Source organism: Chelon labrosus (genome assembly GCF_963514085.1).
Source record: "Chelon labrosus genome assembly, chromosome: 11".
In the NCBI taxonomy this organism is placed as follows: domain Eukaryota; kingdom Metazoa; phylum Chordata; class Actinopteri; order Mugiliformes; family Mugilidae; genus Chelon; species Chelon labrosus.
The window spans coordinates 20984879-21005382 of NC_140344.1; the positions used below are offsets into that span (position 1 = coordinate 20984879).

Here is a 20504-nt window from a genome sequence, read left to right on the forward strand (position 1 = left end):
AACATTTACCATGCATTTCTTGCCACACACTAATATTGGGGTATATGAGATCCCTAAGGGGCTGAAGAGCAAGCCAAGTTGCCTCATCTGTCCAGGTGTTATCCGGCCTTGCAGCATGTTTATAATTCTTTTCATACCGATAGCTGATGATACATGAGTTTATATTTCTGGAAATATGACCCTTTAGCGAAGGGATGTAGAGTGTTTACAGCGTTTACAAGCTGCATACGATAGTGATGAAGAGAGGGAACATTACATTTCTGGTTGATCCGTGCATTTCAAGTAGCAATCGTTAAATCACAAATAAATAAAAATAAAAAATGACTCTTCAGTCGTACGTAAACAATAACACAACCTTACGGGAACCATTTGCACATCAGGGTCCTTACTTTAGTAAACACTCTGAGTGAATGTATAAATCTGTCTTGTGAATGAATCTAATGTATTTTAGAGTTAATGGAATTCAATTTACCTTAATGTTTTATTCTATCGAACCATCTGATATTGTAACGTGTAATAACCAGTGGCCAGTAGACATTACACTATATGTTTTGAGCGTAACCTTCCCACCTCTGGCTCGCCTCCTTTATGACTCTCTCACTCTCATATCAGCTGTCAGATGAACCAGTTCCAAAGCAGCAAACAAGTAAACAACCAATGAACTCAATGGTACCAAACATTTATGATCCACACAGAAAAAAAAAGAAAAAAAAAGAAGCTCAACTAGATGACTTTAGGGACGACAGGGCATTCTGTTGCAGTGTGACAAAAGCGTCAACTCTTACCGCATAATAATAAAATGCCTGACTGCCCCTCCAGCACCATCTGCACACACATACACCCACTCTATGGCATCTTAACTGATGGAAACTTCCCTCCCGGGCACAGTGTAGGCTGTCAGTGTGGTCCATTTCCTGCCAAGTCTGAACCAGCTGAGCCAGGGACTCATGTTCCACTCAGGGGGCCTTCAGTCATTCTTACCCTCTGCAGGCACATCACACCAGTGAGGTGAGGCACAGAGGTCTGAAGCACAGATGGGACGAAGTCTCCCTCTGCTGCTGCCTTATCACATGTGCCTTGAGAAAATACTCGCAGCAAAGGCCCAAAATGAAAACCCATTCTGAAAAAGATTACACGCCTTGTAATAATAAGAGGAGATTAAAGAATCTAATCCAAAAGAAAACTGATCATTGTCAGTTAAATATCTGGCACAATAACCCATTTATATACGCTCATAATCAGTATTCAGAGTTTGTTTATGCATGTATACATCTTTATCCTCCTCTAATGTATGTTTTTTTCCCCATGTAGTCAAATATATTGTGCATGTGGATTTGTATAAACATGCTTTAGATTAAATTAAAAAGATAATTTCAAAAATGTACCTCTAATTCACAATGTGTTTGGATTTCAAACAGGCTGCCATTCCCAACTCTCATGAACTCTCCTTCAAGGGCACGGAGCAAATCCACTGCGCTTGCGCAAGATAATTGTTCCCGGAAGTAAAAGCATGCACGTGTAGCACTTGACAACCTTGAAAAACTACAAAACACAAACTGCAGCAGCGTATGTCTTTCAACAAACCGTCCTAGCGATGCCAGTAACAAGACTACTGTGAGTATCAGCTGATATTTAAAAAATATTTCTAGCGACTCTTTAGTTAAATAATACATCACAGTTAGCCTCCTTCTCTGGCAGTTTAATAACCTAGCATAACCTGCCTCCTATGGTTAGCGTGTCTCAGGCTTTCAGCTATACTGTTATGAATGTCTGAATGTAGCTATTACCCCACGGTGTTGTCGTTTTATACATTACCAGCAACTTTCCAGTTTCTACTTATTGTGCTTACTGTTATTAAATGAACGGGGCTCTACAAAGGCGTAGCTAACAGTATGCTAATGCTAAAAACAAACCAGTACCGTTAACCGTACTTGTAATGGTCTGTAAATGGAGAAGCAAGTTACATGTCTAGGCATTGGCTCAATAATAATTGTTAATTGGTGATTTAATCTATGTTTGGAAATACCTCTTTAGAGATGCTGCTGTGAAATATAAAAGGGTAAAACACAAGGGCAGATATATGATCAGAAACGAACAGTGGTACCATATAAATTAAAACTATTTCATTTGAAGGTAACATATGATGTAGTGTAAACAATGCCCTACTGTAGTTACAAGAAAACTGTGCACGCAACTTCATATTTTGAATCTCGCCAAGGTTAGTCCAGCGCTTAAAATATGTTCTTTATGCAGTGTTTTTTCATTCTAGTTTTCGTTCTTAATCAAATATGAAAAAATCCCTCTCTTTTGCATGGCCGCCAAACATTTAGTCATTCATTCATCTTCTGTAACTGCTTGTCCTGTGAAGGGTCGCAGGGTGGGGGGGCTGGAGCCTATCCCAGCTGTCATTTGGCGAGAGGCAGGGTCACCAAGTCTATCTCAGGGCTAACACAGAGAGACAGACAACCATCTACACTCACATGCACACCTACGGCCAATTTAGGATCACCAGTTAACCTAACGAGCATGTCTTTGGATGGTGGGAGGAAGCTGGAGTACCTGGAGAGAACCCACGCAGACACAGGGAGACCATGTAGACTCCACACAGAAAGGCCACAGTTGGCCTGGATTCAAACCTGGAACCTGTGAGGCATCAGTGCAAACCACCACTCCACTGTTCCGCCTAGGCCACCAAATAGAAATCCAAAATATATCATTTTGTGCTTTCCAGTGAGCTTGACACTTGCATGAAGAGATACGAAATATTCCACATCTTTTTGGGTAAAAAGCTGACTTTTAGAGCCACTGTACATTTCATGGGCACCACCAAGCAGCAAATATACAAAGTCGTGCAGCAATAATATTTCCCTGCTAAAATGGATTGTAACAGTATCTTAACATTCTCTCAGGTACCCTCTTTACCAGTTGGGTAACCCCCAGCTGAGGCTCTTCAGACCCAACTGGTTCCTGACTTTAGTGAGGCCGGGGAAGGAGCAGCCTCCTGATACTGTCCAGTTTCGCGTCCCAATGGAGTAAGTGTTTTGCTTTAAACGTCTTCTGTCATTGTTTTGGACATTTTGTGTGTTGTCATGTGACGTGAGCGTTGCTTGCATCCACGGCCTCAAAATCTTCAGGTAAGTGCACTGTACTGCATATGATGCCAGCAAAAAGCAATGACTGTTCTCTGCACAAATATGACTAATATGTGTCAGTGCAAAGTCCACCTTGCACATAGGCTGATAGAAGTTCATTTGTCATTGATTAGGAAACTATGAATGAGAAGTTGATTGTTTGCAGATGATATTTGTCTCAATCTGTAACTTTTCCTGTTGTTACAAAGGTGTTTGTGACACAAAAGAGGTATGTTAGTAATATGTTTGTACATTAGATTATATCAGTTTACAGAGACTAATATATTTTTAACCTCACCTTCCATTTTTGTTTGTTATATATATTCAACTACAGCACTACAATGGTCCTGATACGATGATGTAATTGTATAGAAGGGCCAATAAATAATGTAATTTCATTCATTTGATTGTCCTGTTAAGATACTACTTTATTTTCTGTAGCTTTTAGCAAACACTATTTCAGGCCAGATTTAGAACATTTCCGACATGCTAATTCAGCGTCTCTAGTATCTGTTGACGCTCTTGTTAGACATTAGTAATACCACTAATTTGTACCTGGAGTTGGGTCTCGTGGCCACCAGGTGGCGTGGCAGCCTCAAGAACCGAAAACAGAGACATCTGTCCTCAACAGTGTACACAGTTTGTACCACCTCATGGCTCCTTTAATGAGATTAGGTGCAATAATGACTTGCGATAGGCTGTCATGGGGAGTGACGTGGGAGTCGAAGTCTAGTGTTTTTGTTTGTCTCTGCAGTGGAAGTTCAGGCCAAGTTATGGACAGCAAGACGTCAGACATTAGTCACCCAGTAGAGCCAGTGTCTACACAGAAAGTAAAAGCTGAATGTTCTTGATCTTTCTCCAGGACTCGTGTCCCGTGGAGTTTGCCACATATTACACCACTTTTCTCCTGAATTTGCACGTCAATGCCCCTTTGATGCACCCACAGAACTCAATAGCAGTGTACTGTATGTATTGTACACGTTGGTCTGAGTTTGGTGGGTTTGGACGACGCATGTGCTGTCATATAACGCAACAGGAGGTCCTCACCAGTCAGCACTCAGTTGTGATGAGCTGATTTTGACTGCCTCTGCGAGCCAAGGTCACTGAGGTTAGCAGTGCTCCTCAGGCGATGAGAGGCCCAGAGCCCACAGTGGGGAGAAAAATTGAAGTTTGAGGCAGATCATCTATGTGTCTCTGGTGGGTTTTAGACCATAATCTGTTCATCCAGGTGCCTGGCCTCCCACTCCGATTTTTGCGTCTTGTCTGCCAAACTCCTAGGGTGCTTATGTAATTGTGTGTGTATGTGTGTGTGTGTGTGCATGCATGCGAGTGTGGGTGAGTCAGTTTGTGAGAATGGTGTGTGTCTTTGTGTATATATGCACAAAAGTGGGTAAATGCAGGGTGCGTGTGTGTTTATAAGGGTGTGTAAGGTTTTCTTTTTTTTTTTTTTTACTTGCGGTCTTTGATGCCTGTGAGAGGTGGGTTGCTGATTGATACGCTGCTGGGGCCTCGGTGTATGCTTGGGACACTGTCATATTTTTATTTATGTTTTTTTGCTTTTAGTGCCAACAATGTAGTAAATAGTCACGCACAGGGACACAATGACACAATCCAAATATCACTCCCACTCTCAGCTTATTGATAAGTCTGAGTCATTGTGGCAGTGAAAGCTGTTGTAGTTATGATTCTCGGGGGTAGGCGGTGTAAGCGTGGGTAAATTGCAGAGCCGAGCAGCTGTTAATGAGAAGCGGTGATGTTGGTGTTCTCAGGGCAATAACACAAGCTGGCCTTTATCTCGATGACACCTGGGAGCTGGATAGCCCTTAGTTGTTTCTCTTGCTTCTAGTTTTCATGCTTGCCTGCGGTATCGCTCACTTGCTTAGCATCTGCGCATGTCCTCCTCTGTTCTTACGCTCTGTCCCACCCTGGACTCGGCTGTTTATTGTGCTTTTCTTAAACACTTTGCTGCGTGTCCAAAACCAATCCCTTTTTGGCACTTGTTGTTTGAGACACCTGGGCTGTGTTCTCTGGTAATTCTCTTTTCGCCTGCTAGAGGGAAGTGTTTGTTTGCCTTTTTGATTGTTCTCAAACCTTTTGTGCTATGTAAGTATTCCCTCTCTGCTCTAGAACATCATCAAATTTCTATTTTACACCCACACACACCTCTTCTACCTCACCTGGCATGGCCATGTGCCAGTACTGACACACACGCACACAAAGAAATGAACACGCCATTGAATTTTGTGTTCAATCCACTACTCAGTCACGTTTCATGCTATGCAGACTAATAACTATGAAACCAGACCGTGCTGCGGTTTCTCACTGTAATCAGACTTGAACAAACTGACCCTCTCACACAGAAGCTCACAATGTCTTTTCCAATCTGACAACTGTTCAGCACCTGTTGGGCTGTACTAAGTTATGATGTCTACAGCAGTCACTCACTGTTTCTGTTCACCTGTTCCATTTAATAAACACATGGAAACTGGGTCATTTGTGTGGGAATTAACCTCAGTTAATCTCATATGAAGTAATTTAGCCAGCCAGCAGATGTGTATAACTGACTCTATTGACCCGTTTCTCTGTATGGAGTTTAGTGACTCACGATGACCTGGTCTTTGATCTATTTCTGTTCTATTGTCAGACCAAAACCCGAACAATAAATGTAATCCTTCACACGCTGCTCTTATACTCTCAACTTCTCAACTGTCTCTTCTCTCCAAAAGTCTCAGGTTCCTCAATGGCTCTCCCTCTAAACTAAGTCCACTATTATGATCTTGATACTTAGTGTTGAGCAACTTCTTTTGCATGCATTGTCTGTGTGGATGGGAGGGTTAAAGTGGAGAGTGTGCGTTTTTCAACCCAAACCTGACAATGGGTAGGCCGACAATGAGGAGCGGCTTTCTTTCGCCTTTCATCTGCGCAGAAAACAAACTCTCCTGTTTCATTCTCACCGCTAAGCCACTCTTACACAATGTTCTTTGAAGTTTGTGTGTATGAACTGCTCGGTGTACCATCAACGTTTACCCTGTAATGTGTGTATAAAGGTAACCTTTGCGTGTTGAACATGTCAAGAAGGCGACACATTTCAGTTGCTGAGCGCTCCTGCTCATTTGAAACCTTAGATTGTCGGTTAAAGTTGCCCTCTTTGGCACTATTTCTCCTCTTTTTTTTTTTTTTTTTTTTTTCTTCCTGCGTTTGGCAGGTATATCATCATAATATTTTCCATTTGTATCATTATATAATTTTACAGTGTTAACTGATGTTGACAGACCGTGGATTCTGTCAGCAAATTAAGAAATCTGTGTCAACTTAAGTGAGGTTTGGCAGTTCCCGTTTTTATAAATGTTTTTTTTCGTGGCAACATGATGTAAGTTACAGGAAAAAGAGGCCAGTTGGATTAAGATGTTGTGTTGAGGGAATGAGATTGCTCCAAACTGCAGTGAGCTCCTGTTGCCTGCAACTCTCCATCTCCTCTATGTGTATCTGCATCCCCTTCTTTTCCATTCCCTGGTAAGTCTTATAGGTAATCTGTCAACCAAAAAAATGCCCTATGAAAAGCCTCAAAGTAGATTCAGCCCATTTTCAATCAAACGAGGAGCCACATTAAAGGCCTTCCAGTGGTTTGCCAAGTCAAGTTGCTAAAACAAGCAACCTTTCTAAGAAGGATTCATGGTAGCCACAAGAACCCCGATGGTCACTGAATCATTCCTATATAAAGTAAATTTCATCTTAAAGCATGGAAGACGAGCCTTGGGAAGTCTTGAGCGAACCTAAGAATGGAATCACCTAATTACAAATGTATATTGACGTGCATGGAATTCGGTTTATACAGTGGAGTGCACACACCATTCTTCCGACATGAATCACCATGATGATCTAATCAAAGATAAAACAAAGCCATCGGATCAACATCGTTTTTCACATAACATTTATTCAGTTGCCCGCTTTCGCCGCAGCTCAACCAACTGTTTTCTAGCTAACCAGATAAAAGGGTCTACATCAGTCTGTCTGATGTGCTGAGGCAAGGAAACCAAGAAATGTGCGTTCAAGATGCGCAGGAAATAATGTGAGGGACGAGGAGATACGCTTCATTAGCGTCGTTTTTGATGCGAAATCAGTTTTAGTCAGTATTTGTTGTTTTATTATTTTTGTGTTCTTCATCATTGCGAGTGGGTGCAGCTATAAAGTCCAACCTCCGTGTAGCACAGAGGCACCACCCGTTCACCTGGCAGACGTTCTTTTAGCACTAGCACATTAGTGGCATGCAGTCGTGTCTGAGCTTTGAGAATGCATCATTGTCAAACGCTGTCAAAGCTGCCTCTGTCCTGTCTCGGACGTCTCCAACTGCGCCCTTTCACCTACTTCTCTCATATGCTTTCGGAGCGCAGGTGTAAATGGACCGCCTTAAACTACGGGAACTGATACTCCTAATCTTCCCGGCTCAGTGTAGGTTAGCCCGCATTTAAGAATAGGAAATATCCAGGAACATGTGGATTCATTGCAGGGGAGGGATTACATTTGAAAGCAGCTGACTGGGGCTGTGCGGGCTAATCTGCAGATTGACGAATCTGCTATATTGTCACACACAAACAATTCTGTCACAGCGGCCACGACAAAGGCATCAAGTTTAATCTGTTTATGTCATCCATGCGTCAAGCCCCTGTTTCTTCAAACATCACATGATATTAGATTTAGGTTTTGCATCAAGGCCGAACAATATCACTTTTTAAATTGTTTTCTGACAATGAAGCCTGTGTGCCTGCTTTAAACCTGCTTGGCAACAACGCACCATAATTGAATCTAATCCATCGTCTGCGTCATCCGATGCCCTTCTAGGTTTTGTGTTTGGAGTTCTTTCATCATCTTGGCCGAGGAATCTTTGTAGCATGTGTGTTTGCATATAAATATATACCAGTTGCTGAGGAACGATGCCCTTAGCCTTAGCAGTTGCTGGAGAAAGGTTTTCATTCTTCCTGAGAGGCAGAAGTGTTAAAGGTTAGCTTGTGGAGTCAGATGGGTGTTTATACTGGGATGATGATCAGATGCTGCCTGCATCACTGTTGGAGACACCACGCCCTTTGTCTAAGTTTAGCCTTGTTTATGTACACGCTTAACTTGACATTTTCTCCTCAGCTTTCAGCCCAAGGCTTTCTCTCAGACTGAATTCTAGTTTGTAGCTAAGATAGGAATCATGTATTGAGAAGAAAATGCTATTTAAAGTAACCCCTGTAACTGTAGTGCATAGTATTTATATGTGTCTGTGGGTGTTACATGAATATCTAGTATTGTGCAAATGTTTTAGGTACATGGGAAAAAAATATTTAAAAAAATTGCGCCGTGAATAGTTTTGTGTATCAATTAATTTCATGTAAACTCCAATAAACATGGGAAGACTGAGCGTAATCAATATTTGGAGGCCACCCTTTGTGTTTAAAACAGCCCAAAGTAAATGTGAATACTGCTTTTAATGTATTTGGCTGGTACGTTAGATAAATCACCTCGAAAAACTTGGAAGAAAACAGTTTTTTCTTAGGACTTAAATGGTTTGTGTCTTAACCCAAACTGACGCAATGATGAGATTGCGGTCCGTTGGTGGGAATACCATTTGTTGAAGGACTCTCTGTTCTTTTTCTCACTGAAGGTAATTCTTGATGGATCTGTGGGTAAATCACTATATGCTTGAGGTTGTTGCCATTCTGCAGAATGAATGTTGGCAATAACAAACATCTCTGTGATGGTTGTGAAATAGATGAACGTCTACCGGCACTTCTCAGCATTATTCTCAAATGCGCCAAATATCCACCATGCTTCACGGTTGCCTGCAAACAAACAGCCTTGTTGTGATTTCCAGCCCTTTTGCAATTAATTTGTTAGAGGGAAATATTTCTCATTTTGACTCATGGGCCTACAGCACCTCAGAGGGAATACTTTTTGGCTGCCCGTCTCCCATTTAGACCGCTTTTAAACAGAGTTTTCCAACCCGCACATAGGTGTACCTGAGTCCTATTGAATCAAAATCAGAAAGCTTTTATTGTCATTGCATGTCACATGCAACGAAATTACAATGACTCTCCTTAGAAGACACAAAAGACAGAAACGGTAACATAAATTACACCCCACCCACTGTCCCCGACCCCATATATAGGCTCTGCATCCACAAACCCTTACACTTCCTGCCTCACCCGTGCACATACCCACTCATTATAAATATAAAGTGCTTAGTCTAAAGTGACATTGAAGATGATTTTGCAGAGGGGAGGGGTAGAGGGGAAACAGAGTTCAGTGCAGTGATGGCTGTTGGATAGAAACTGTTCTTGAGTGTAGCTGTGCGTGTCTTAAGTGACCTGTACCGTCTTCCAGAGGGTAGCAGAGTGAACAAGTGATGGAAAGGATGTGTGATGTCTTTTACAATGTTACAGGCCCTGCTGCACTATCTGGACTGGTAAATGTCTCCAGAGGTGGCAGTGGGATACCAATGATGCCCTGGGCAGTTTTTATTACCCTCTGAACAGTTCCCAAATCAGACAGTATGTTAAAATACTTCCTATCGAGCGGCAGTAGCAAGACTGCATCAGTTTTCTGGGCAGATGGGCCTTCCTCTGTGTTCTGAGGAAGTAAAGTCTCTGTTGAGCCTTCTTGACTCTAGCAGTTGAGTCCTCTTAAGGTCCTCACAGATGTTGACCCCCAGAAATTTAAAACTAGGCACCTCTCCACTTCTACTCCCCCTATTTCCAGTAGCCTGAGCTTCCCTTGACGTCGCCTGAAATCAATGACGATTTCTTTGGTTTTATTAATGTTCAGAGAGAGGTTGTTATGCTCACACCACTGAGTGAGATTGTATACGTCATCTCTATAGAGATAGAGGTGCTATTTGAGATTAGCACCACCACCGTTGTGTTGTCATTTGAATTTGATGATTCTATTTGCGGGGTGGAGAGGCATGCAGTCATGGGTGTACAGGGCGTAGAGGAGAGGACTGAGCACACAACCTTGAGGCGCTCCCGTGCTGAGGGTTAGGGTTGTTGAGGTGTGGAGACCAAGTCTGATCTTCTGTGGGCGTGCACTGAGAAAGTCTAGTATCCGCTGGCACAGGTGCCATGTTTTGTCAGTTATGAGATGATGGTGCTGCTGTTTTTGTGTCTTTTTTTCTGCTGCCATCAGCTTCTTTGGCCAACTGCGTCTTATCTTCAGCCTCAGCCATTGTCATTGAAAACTGCGCATGAGAGTACCTTGCTAATGCAGGTTATCCACCTAGTGTCTGCTTGCTACATTTAAGAGCTTGCTAAGAGCTTCCTACATTTTATAATGTTTTTCTCTGTCTTTTCAATTGGTCTTTGATGCATGTTCAGAGGTTGATACTAGAGGCCAGTTGTAGGGGTGTACCCGAGCATAATTTAGGAATATCACAAGTGATTTGGAAGCCAGTCCTTGTCTGAAAGGCCGCTCGTATCCGTTTGATTCAAAAACATGATCAGTCTTTTAGTGATGTAGAATTCATCTTCTACCCGACAGCTGAGCTAAGCTTACAGTCAAAATATATTTTCAAAGAATCTGGATTTTTTTACTGAGGGAGGAGGTGCAGATGTCATTTTAGGACATATCAGGTAATTAATGATTCTTATGTGTGACGGTTCTTTGGTTGTCATTTGCTTGTTCATACCCATTCACTAAGAATATTTGTACGTGCATGGGTGTCCTTAGCAGACTAATAGACGTTTCTGTGCTTTGGCTTGATTCATACATACTGTCTCTTTGTTTGTGCTGGCTGGATAATCGGAGTGGTAAAAGCGGTAGGGATTTAGCAAACGTTCTCCTCATTAATCAGGATCAGTGTTCCTCTGCTAATGATCCAGAAGAGACCTCATAGTCCCAAAGCCACTTTCCTCTCTTCCAATTCCCCGCCCCTGCTTTCTAGGAAAACCCGCTTCTCAGCGCAATCACTCTTTCTTCCTCTCTTGATCTCAAGTACCCCTGGTCACTCCGCTCTGCTTCACAGCCCTCTGGCACACAGACACACTGCGAGAGGGGGGTTATGGAGGGAGGTGGGTTCAAATGGAGCAGAAAGGCGCATCTGCATGCCACATCTTATGGAACACATCTCTTTCCTCTTGACTTGGTAAAAGGAGGCAGAAAGTTTAAAAAGGGCCTTAAAGTATAACTGGAGGATTTTTCTTTTCTTCTTGTGTATTTGAGTGTAAACAACTGATAGGGATTAAAGTCTTTGTAATCAGTGCACTGTTGAGTAAGAGTGGTATACGTGGAATTGCGAAACGGCTGCATTGTAATCCTGTGGACAAGCTTGGTAAATTATGTCCACTAAAATGCTTGTTTTTGCAACAGATTGACAGTTGATAGACTGGACATGCAAGTCAACCATAACTTTACCTCCGCTGTGCTTGCAGCATATCTCATTAATCAGCTGTTTTCGTCAGCCAAAAGGGCTTTGGTGTGGTGTTCCATTTGACTGGAACTAGAAATCTTGGTTAAAATGGTTCTTGAACATACAATGGTCTGCAAGGTGCCCCAATTTCAGTATGCCGCTGTCCTATTTAGTCCGTGAAAGCTCGTGTTGCCCAAATGTTTTGTGGCACGATATAAAAATTTGCAGATAGAAACCATAGCAAGATTTTAAAAGCTTTTAAATTACCGTTATCTAGACTTTCTGTACTCCCAATGTGTAACATTACTTCACTCTTCCCCAGATGGATCTTTCTCTTTTCCAACAACAGCTCACCTCCCAAATGAGTTTGGGAGTAAAAGTTTAATTTCTGCGAGCGAGACTTCTGTTGCATGACGCACATATCTCTGTAGGGATTCTTTCCACAGTGTTGCCAGACGCACACTGTATAAAATAACATTCTGATTAGATCCTGATAAGTGGCAAAAGAAAAAAATTCCATACAAATACATCGTAAATGGTTCAAATAGCCTTAAATGATCCTGTAACTGTAAGCTTCTTTGCACCTTTCTTCATACAGTAGATCAATGCAGAAGCCCTTCCCCACAAAATCCCTTGTGGTATTGGACCATTATTGTGAAAGATTTCTTTGCCCTTTTCCCAGAATGAGCTGTCTGACGTTGGTGTTTGGTAGAAACCTTTCCATACTCAGGAGTCGCCACTTCAGACCATCCCGCTTCGTGCATGGGTGGAATCAAATATGGAAATACTTACTCAACTATCGCAAATATAAGCTTACCTCTCTCAATACACACAACTTAGCAGGTCAAATAGGAGTGCTCTATTTCTACATCAGTCAGCTTTGCCAAAATTTAGACTATTATGGAGGGAAAGGCATTTGTTTGTACAGCATGGAAACATGTATTACATCACTGTAGGTACAAAGAGTCTTTGTGTTCACAGATAGGATTTTCCCATGCAAATGTTTAGCTCACCTACAATAACTCAAGGTATTGTGCTATTTCCTCTGAATATTACATTATTCTGCCCTACCAAAGAAACAAATGAGGTGATAGAAGATGCCATATCCGAGGCTCTCATGTCGGACCACAGCGTCGCTATTAAGCACTTTGTCAGACGCATTTGGGAAGTGCTTTCTACCAGGCTAATCCAATTGGCTAGATTGATTAGCAGTTAAAAGCCTTTCTTCCTCTGGTCAGAGAAATCTGTTCCAAATGCTGCCCAGTGGGCTAGCTAGAGCTGGGCCGGCCCGCCAGATCGGTTGGTGCCAGGCCCACTTCCTGTGTAGGGTTTCACTGGGCGCGATCAATACTTGCAGACAGCTAATTGGATGAACACTGACACTCACATTTCTCCTCTCTCCACTTTATGGTCCATAGAATAAAAGCTGAATATGGGTCCGTATGGGAGTGTCCTGTCTCTTACAGCCGATAATGTAACAACAGAGTTTATGGGAATGCAGTGTGGAAATGGGCTGAATCATTTGTATGTAGGTGTCGATTAAGTGAACGGGGTGTTATATGTAACCTTGCAAGTGCTGGACTGCATCCTCAGACGTTATCCCTGACTCCATTATGGTCCTACATTAACACTGAAATCACTCTTTACAGTTCCTGTTGCTGAAAGCCTTGCATAACCTCTGTTCTCCTTTCTTTTTTTCTCATCTCTGTTCGTCCTGGACGTATCTCCACAGAATGACCAAGTATGACGTAAAGAACTACTTGGAGAACATTTACAATGTCCCCGTGGGAGCAGTCCGCACCAGGATACAGTTTGGTGAGTGTCTTCACTACTTGGCACAAGCACCTTCAAAAAGCTAGTAACATTCATCGAACTTGGAGTGGTTGACTTGACCTCATAAAATACGCCAAAGTGAGTCTTCGTGTTCTCTCTCTGACTGCTTATGTTCTGCTTGACTGTCTTTTGGGTCGAGTTTAATTATCCCTCTGCCTTTTTGAAAGTCGGTCCAGCTGTTTATGGATCAAATCTGAATCAAGTCCAAAACATCACATAACATTTTTAGGTACGATTAATCGCTAAGAATGATGCAAAATTGTGAGCGTGTTGTTTAAAGTAAAATTATTATTCAAACCATGTTTCCACTACAACTTATTGAGACAAACTTAATTTTTGACATGTAACTGAAAACCCCACACTGGCAAGATGTGAGTAGAGGCTGTTCTTTTGGTTTCCTGTAAAGAATGTCTTTTATTTGTCACATCATATTAATTGCAGTGAGTATGAGGGGTTGAGAGTGAAAAAAACTATAAAAACAAACTACTAACTGCCTTAGTCACTGACCTTTATACCAAAGAAAGCTGGTGGTGGAAGAACATTACAAACACTGTGACTGTATGTCTATGTAAAGACATGGAGTCCATCCACACTGTTGAGAGAGTGGTGAAAACACTTGATTCATGGAATGCAATACCAAGCCACAAACATCTCGTCCAAATTAAAATCCTAAAGTTGTACTGCAGCTGTCGTGAGTAAATCGAGCAAATGGTGCACAGTCATTCGATCAGACAAACACATTCAAACACACACACACACTCTCTCTCTCTCTCTCTCTGTCGGCATGTAAATGGTTATTTTGAACATATTAATTACTTTCCACATGTAAGTTATATTGTGTGATAATTTGATTTAAAACCACTTTTACTGTTAAACACAAGTCTTAGTACACTAATTACAGCAAGGATTGCGGGTGTACACTCATCATGCATGACATTGTGACCCCTGACAGGAGAAGTAAACAACATTGGCCATCTTGTGACAATGCAATGTTCTGCTGGGAAACTTTTGGACCTGGCATTCATGCGGATGTTACTTAGACATGCACCCCCCACCAAGACCAGACCAAGCACCCCCACCCCATAGCAATGACACTTGATTCCTTCCAGCAGGATGCAGCCTGACACAGGCACACACACAAAAACAATTTAGGAACAACTCAAAAAAACATGAAAACCAGCACAAGGTGTTGACCTGGCCTCCAAATTCACTAGATCTCAAACTGATCAAGTATCTGTGGGGTGATCCACAGAGTCTCCTCCCCTCAACTCATAGGACCCAAAGGCCCCCACTAACAACATCCTTTTGCCAGACATCACAGGACACCCTCAGAAGGCCCATGCCCATTCTCTGATGAGTCACAACTGTTTTGGAGGCACAAGGGAGACGTACACAATATTAGGAAGGTGGTCATAATGTTATGCCTGATTTGTGTATGTAAGAAAAAATGTCTTGGTCTCCATCTTAAAACTGACTTTGAAGTATCAAATGTGCTTAAAACACTAACCATCTCACCAGAAATGCCAAAATTTTGAAGCAGATTATCATGTTTTGTTCTTGTTTTTTTCAATTTGCAATACAAAGTTCAGGATTGAGGAACCTTTTTGGTGGATTTATCCATCAATTATCTACATTCTGGACAGGTTACCTGTTGCCTATAACATCACAGGGCCTTTATGATGGATATACGTACTAAAATGGAGTTAATGTTTTGAAACTGTCTGACAGAGGGTTGTTTTGTTAGTGTTGACCTTCTGGACTCAATGAAAGATATTCTATCAGTTCTATCAGTTTCTTTTCCTGGGAAACTCTTTCACTTTAATCCTATAGGTTATATCCATCTTAATATACTTTTAGGGTGTTGACAGTTTTGCAAATTAGATTTCAGTTATGGTGTATGGAGTTCACAGAAAGAATGTTTTAGGAAGCATAAAGTCTAATTGATTCTGTTTTGGAGACTGTCAGCAGTGGTTAGTGGCGATTAGCAATTTTAGCTCACAGCGTAAACGGTCTTCCATTGACATGTAACAACGGGAGTGTTTTCCAGCGGCTAGTTGCGGTAGTGGTTAGCGTGCCTGGCTCTCCTTTCCCCTTAACACACACAGCTGCTTATCTGACAATCTGCTGCTGCAGCACTCCAGCCTCCAGCTGTCCCAGGACACCCCATGCTCCTGCCACACAAACACACACTATTCACTTACAAACTTCCCACTTCATCCCCTCCGCACTCATCCTAACCCCAAATCCCTGCTCCTGCCCCCTTGTCAAGGATGATTATGGAGCCAAGAACAGTGTTATATCATTGATTTAATAATCTTCTTGGCTTTTTGTGGGGGGAGGAAAAACAGCTTAAGTTTGCATGGACTGATTCGGGGGCTCCATACAATTCAAGGAATTTGCAAGTTCATGGAAGAACAGAAAGAGGGAGCGTTAGGGTGGCTTCAACTTGGAGAGATGCTGCAGAGCCTGAAGGGCCAAGAGGAGCCCCCTCTACCTCTGGAGGAAAGACTGGGAAGGAGACGTGGAGGGAGGAGGAGAGAGGCGCCTAGCTTAGCCTACCCTACAGTGTGGAGAACCAATTAACACTGTTTATTAGGGTTGTGTCATTAGAAGCTTGGGGGAAAGGAAAGCCCCTCGGTGGAGTCGGTGGACGGAAAGCAATGAGCATGGGGGGTGGGGGGGATAGAGTGGGATTGAGAAGAAAGGGTGGCTTAGGGCCCCCGGTTATCCCGAGGTGCGTCAGAGAAGGTATCCCTGTCTGCGTCAGGGGTTCCACTCCATTGGCAGTGTAAAGACGGGAACAGGCTGAGGAGAGTGAGGGGCGCAAACAATCCTTTCTTCCCTACATGTGCGGCAGGGGTATTTTGGAAGGAGTTGCCATGGTTACCCCTCCGGTCTGGGATTTGTAACGTGATAGCTGGCTGCCAAACCGCAATCTCAAAGTGGGAGAAATTGTGCTTGCGTTTGCGAGTGTTGTATGAAAGCTCTGTCTGTGTGTCTATATGTGTTAGGAAAGCGCTGCACAAAGCAGTTGTGTCTTTTCAGGTTGCGTTTGCGTGCGTGTCTCGCGAACTGTGTTCAAGAGGGGGACGCATCAGGATGTTACCTTGCTCTTTCAGTGGTTGTAGCATTTCCTTGTGGATTTCCTCAGCAACCTAATCACAAACACACACACACACTCAGGCACATACACTTTGTTACCTCTGTCTCCCACCCACACAGGGGCCTCCACTTAGCTAGGGTGGTGTGGAGGGGGTTGTTTTACAACCCTGCTCAGGGCTTTCCCTGAGCAGTGGGCTGCCTTGCTAGTGATTACCAGCTACACGTACCACACACACATAGACACACAGACACACACACACAAATGACTCATTACAGTGGAATGTTTCCCTTGTTTTTCAGGTCATAAACCGTTCCCATGGCAATGGCAGTTAGTCAGGGAGGCTGTTGACTTGACCACCAGGGTCTCATTGAGATTAAAGTCGTCATGCTGAGATGAACCATATGATGCTCTAGTCATTATATACATCATTGATAGTCTTCTTTTTGTAACGTAAAAGTAAGATACCTGCGTGAAATATATCTAGTAAAAATGTCCTTTTATTTAAAGCCAACCCACTGGTCTGCTAAAACACACACAGAGCAGCTTCCCGAGTCTGCCGTCTTCCAGACTTGGAGAGAGAGTGAGACAGGAGAGAGGATGATATCATCATCATCTCCAGGTGGGGAAGAGGTTAACCTGCGTTTCACGGTCAACAAGATCAGGTCCTTCTTTACCACGTCAACACACAAAGTATTCTCTGTTCAGAAATGAACTGAATTAGTCTTGAGATATTCTTTTGTCCACAATGGAATGCAACGTAATGGTATAGTTGCTGTGTAGGTAAATGGATGTAATAATGGTCATTTAGTCATTTAGTCAGTGTCATCTGGTGCAGCAGAAAATATGCACTGATTATTTTCTGATGTAAGAAATAATCAATTACTTCTTAGATCAGAAAACAAGGGCAAATGATCATCACTGTGACTGAGCCCCTAGTGATGTCATGAATGCTAACAAATACAAATGATTTCAGTTGTTTCACTAATCCTTTAATAGACCAGAGGGATCAGCAATATATCAAATTTCATTTGTTTAATTTGAGTTTTTGTTTTTCTTAAATGCCTGTATCACAAAATTGAGATTAGTCCTCCCTTCCGACAAGTTCTCCGAAGCAATCCAGGCTGTCACCAGTTAACTACAATTTTTGAGTATTAGCAGATGCAGCTGCTAAAGACGACAAAATGACCCAAATACAGGCAGTCACAACACTTTGGTTATATGGGGAATGGTTTGGTTTTGTAAAGTCTGATGTGAAACAGATCACTGTGCTTTGTAAAGTTTGTAGAAAGCCTGTTAAAACCACAAACTGCAGCACGACAAACTTGATGCAGCACCTGAAACAAAAGCATGCATGGAAATGGGAGACATTTCTTTCTCGATAAAAGTTTCTGATGCTAGCTCCTGATTCATCTCAACAACTAAAAACCAGCAAACCTTAGCTGCCTAATTTTCTGTTGCCACCTTGTCTACAAAAATGGCACCGACACAAGGAAATACAGTCTCATCTCATCTACACGGTCAGAACGCAAGGGCTTGCAAAGATGTTAAACAACTGATCACACGTATGAACCGTCAAGCTGGAAGTATTTTGCTGAGAAAGCGCTGTCCCCCATCTGTACAATGAAATGAGAGAAAATTGCGGTCCAGCTGGAGTTGTATTACTCAACAACAACAGATCTCACAACCAGAAGAACCATGCAGCCTGACATGAACCCGACCTTCGATTGCATTGACGAGGACTGTAAGTGGTGCTGTTCTTATGTCGTTGACCTTTTGTTATTCTTCTGCTCAGCACGGGCACTCAATAATAGAAGAAGAATGTTCACTTGAAGTGGTGTTGCATGTCTGCTTACAAACACTTTGTGGTGAAAGAATGTATATTACAATACGGTTTACATATTATATGGCATATTGTATATATCATTTTTTTTAATGTGAAAACACTGAGAAAAATAGATTTGATTTCTTGTCCATATAACCCTGTCCTACCTAATTCTTGCAGCTCTAATAGTGAGACCTAGACTATTACTGTTGTATACACCAGTCAGTCACAACAATAAAACCTTTGACAGGAGAAGTAAATAACATTGACCATCTTGTGAAATACAATGTTCTGCTGGGAAACTTTTGGATCTGCCATTCGTGTGGATGTTATTTAGACATGTACCACCCACCTAGACCAGACCAGGCACCCCCACCGCATAGCAATGACACTCCTTGATGGCAGCAGCCATCCCCAGCAGGATGCAGAATGACACAGACAGACACACAAAAACAGTTTAGGAACAGCTAAAATGAAAAACAGCACAAGGTGTTGACCTGGCCTCCAAATTCACTAGATCCCATGGTGATCAAGTATCTGTGGGATGATCCACAGAGGCACCTCCCCTCAACCCAGAGGACCCAGAGGAACCCACTAACAGGACACCCTCAGAAGGCCCATGTCCATTCACTGAGTCAGAACTGGTTTGGAGGCACAAGGGAGAGCTACACAATATTATAATAATGTTATGCCTGATTGGTGTTAATTACATAGTATAACATAATATAATATAAATCAAATGATAATGCTTGTCTCATATCTCAGTTTTATGAATTTAATTTCTACCAAATTGAGGTTCTTCATTCCATTGATGCTAAACCTCTAAAGTTGCTTTTCTCATCCATTTGCAACATTGACCACCAACACTGAATACAACTAGTTTCAAAGGGAACGTGACCTGACAGTGTACCAAAGTCTCTACCACATGAAGCGAGAAAAATTGTATCATCTTCACTCTGCACTCTCTGATTTCCCAGGTCTTCTCTCTCTGTATTTATACATGTCGCCATCACTCTGTCCAACTGTCTGCTGCAACTGGAATTTGCTTCATCATTCTTGTTTTGCCAATAAAAGCAGTTTCTGTTGTTTTGTTTGTTTCCCAGGCAGCAACAAGAAGAGGAATCACCTGAACCAGAGGGTTAAGAAACCGGACTATAAAGTAGCCTACGTTCAGCTGGTGAGAAGACATAAACACACACATCCACTCAACCTCCTACTCCCAGTCATTCTTGGTTAGCGTGTCGTGTGAGTAGCATTAACTCCTGTCCAGTACACAGTAGGAGGCGGACCTCACCACAATAACAATCTCTCTTTCCCACTAACACCTAGCCCACTGTGTTGTTTTATTATTGTGGGGCTTTGTAGGGGAGGGGGGTGAGGGGGGATTGAACCTCCAGCTTTTGTGTCATGGCCTATTTTTGAAGGGGTTGACTCACTGTGTGAGGGAGGTAGGACGAAGTTAGTTGATGCTCCCTCTCAAAAGTCCCAAGGGGCAGTTGGGCTTGGGAGGTGAGGCCTCGAACTCGCTCTTCCTCGCACACATACGCAAAACATTTAACAATTACGTTTGATTTACCTGCCATCGTTTCTTTGATCTCGAGAATGAAGAGCGTGCACAAATCACATGGCTCTACCAAACATCTCTCTCCTGTGTTCACACACTCTGGCTGCCCTCTTGAGAAAGCAGCAGTTTGAGGCTCTTGCAGGTCCTCGGGGTGAAAGGTTCCCTTTGGTTGCATGCCAGACTTATTACAACAAATCTTGAGATATGGCCATCATCTGTTATAGCTCTCCTTTCCATGGTTGTGCATGGTGCCATCGATGGTATGCGAACAGTCATGTGCACTTACTGCGTGAGTGTTTGATGGGTGTCAGACAAAAGGAATTCTCAGATGGTGGTGTGTCAGCCCAGACTCTCTTTTTGCATCATGGCTATTGGCTCCACACCTGTGTTTGAGGTGAGCCGCGGGTCAGGACGGACCATTCGTGCACTTTTTCCACCTAGTCGGTCTTTGAAATCACGTAAGCCTCCCCCGAAAATGTCAGAAAGAAGTCACTTTTTAATGCGCCTTTGATGCAGACGTGAAAAAGCGAGGGACCTTTGTTTTGTGCCTGGCGTTTTGATCTCGCCCAGATAAATCAACAGCGGTGTAGACACTTGTTTACGCCACACCACCCACCCGACTGGGAGCCATCAATCTTGAAACGGATGAATAATGAAAACTGTCTAAA

General features: G+C 42.7%; 1 protein-coding gene across 1 annotated transcript in view; it reads left to right on the forward strand.

Annotated features, from left to right (window-relative positions):
* The first annotated feature begins 1338 nt into the window (after positions 1-1338).
* The window catches only part of mrpl23 (mitochondrial ribosomal protein L23), a 37844-nt gene continuing 18678 nt past the window's right edge, over positions 1339-20504 (forward strand). Inside the window, exons 1-4 of the mRNA XM_084555873.1 lie at positions 1339-1614; positions 2910-3032; positions 13247-13329; positions 19376-19449. Of these exons, the coding sequence (XP_084411999.1) occupies positions 1595-1614; positions 2910-3032; positions 13247-13329; positions 19376-19449 (300 nt within the window). The 5' untranslated portion in view covers positions 1339-1594. The remainder of the gene's footprint in view (positions 1615-2909; positions 3033-13246; positions 13330-19375; positions 19450-20504) is intronic.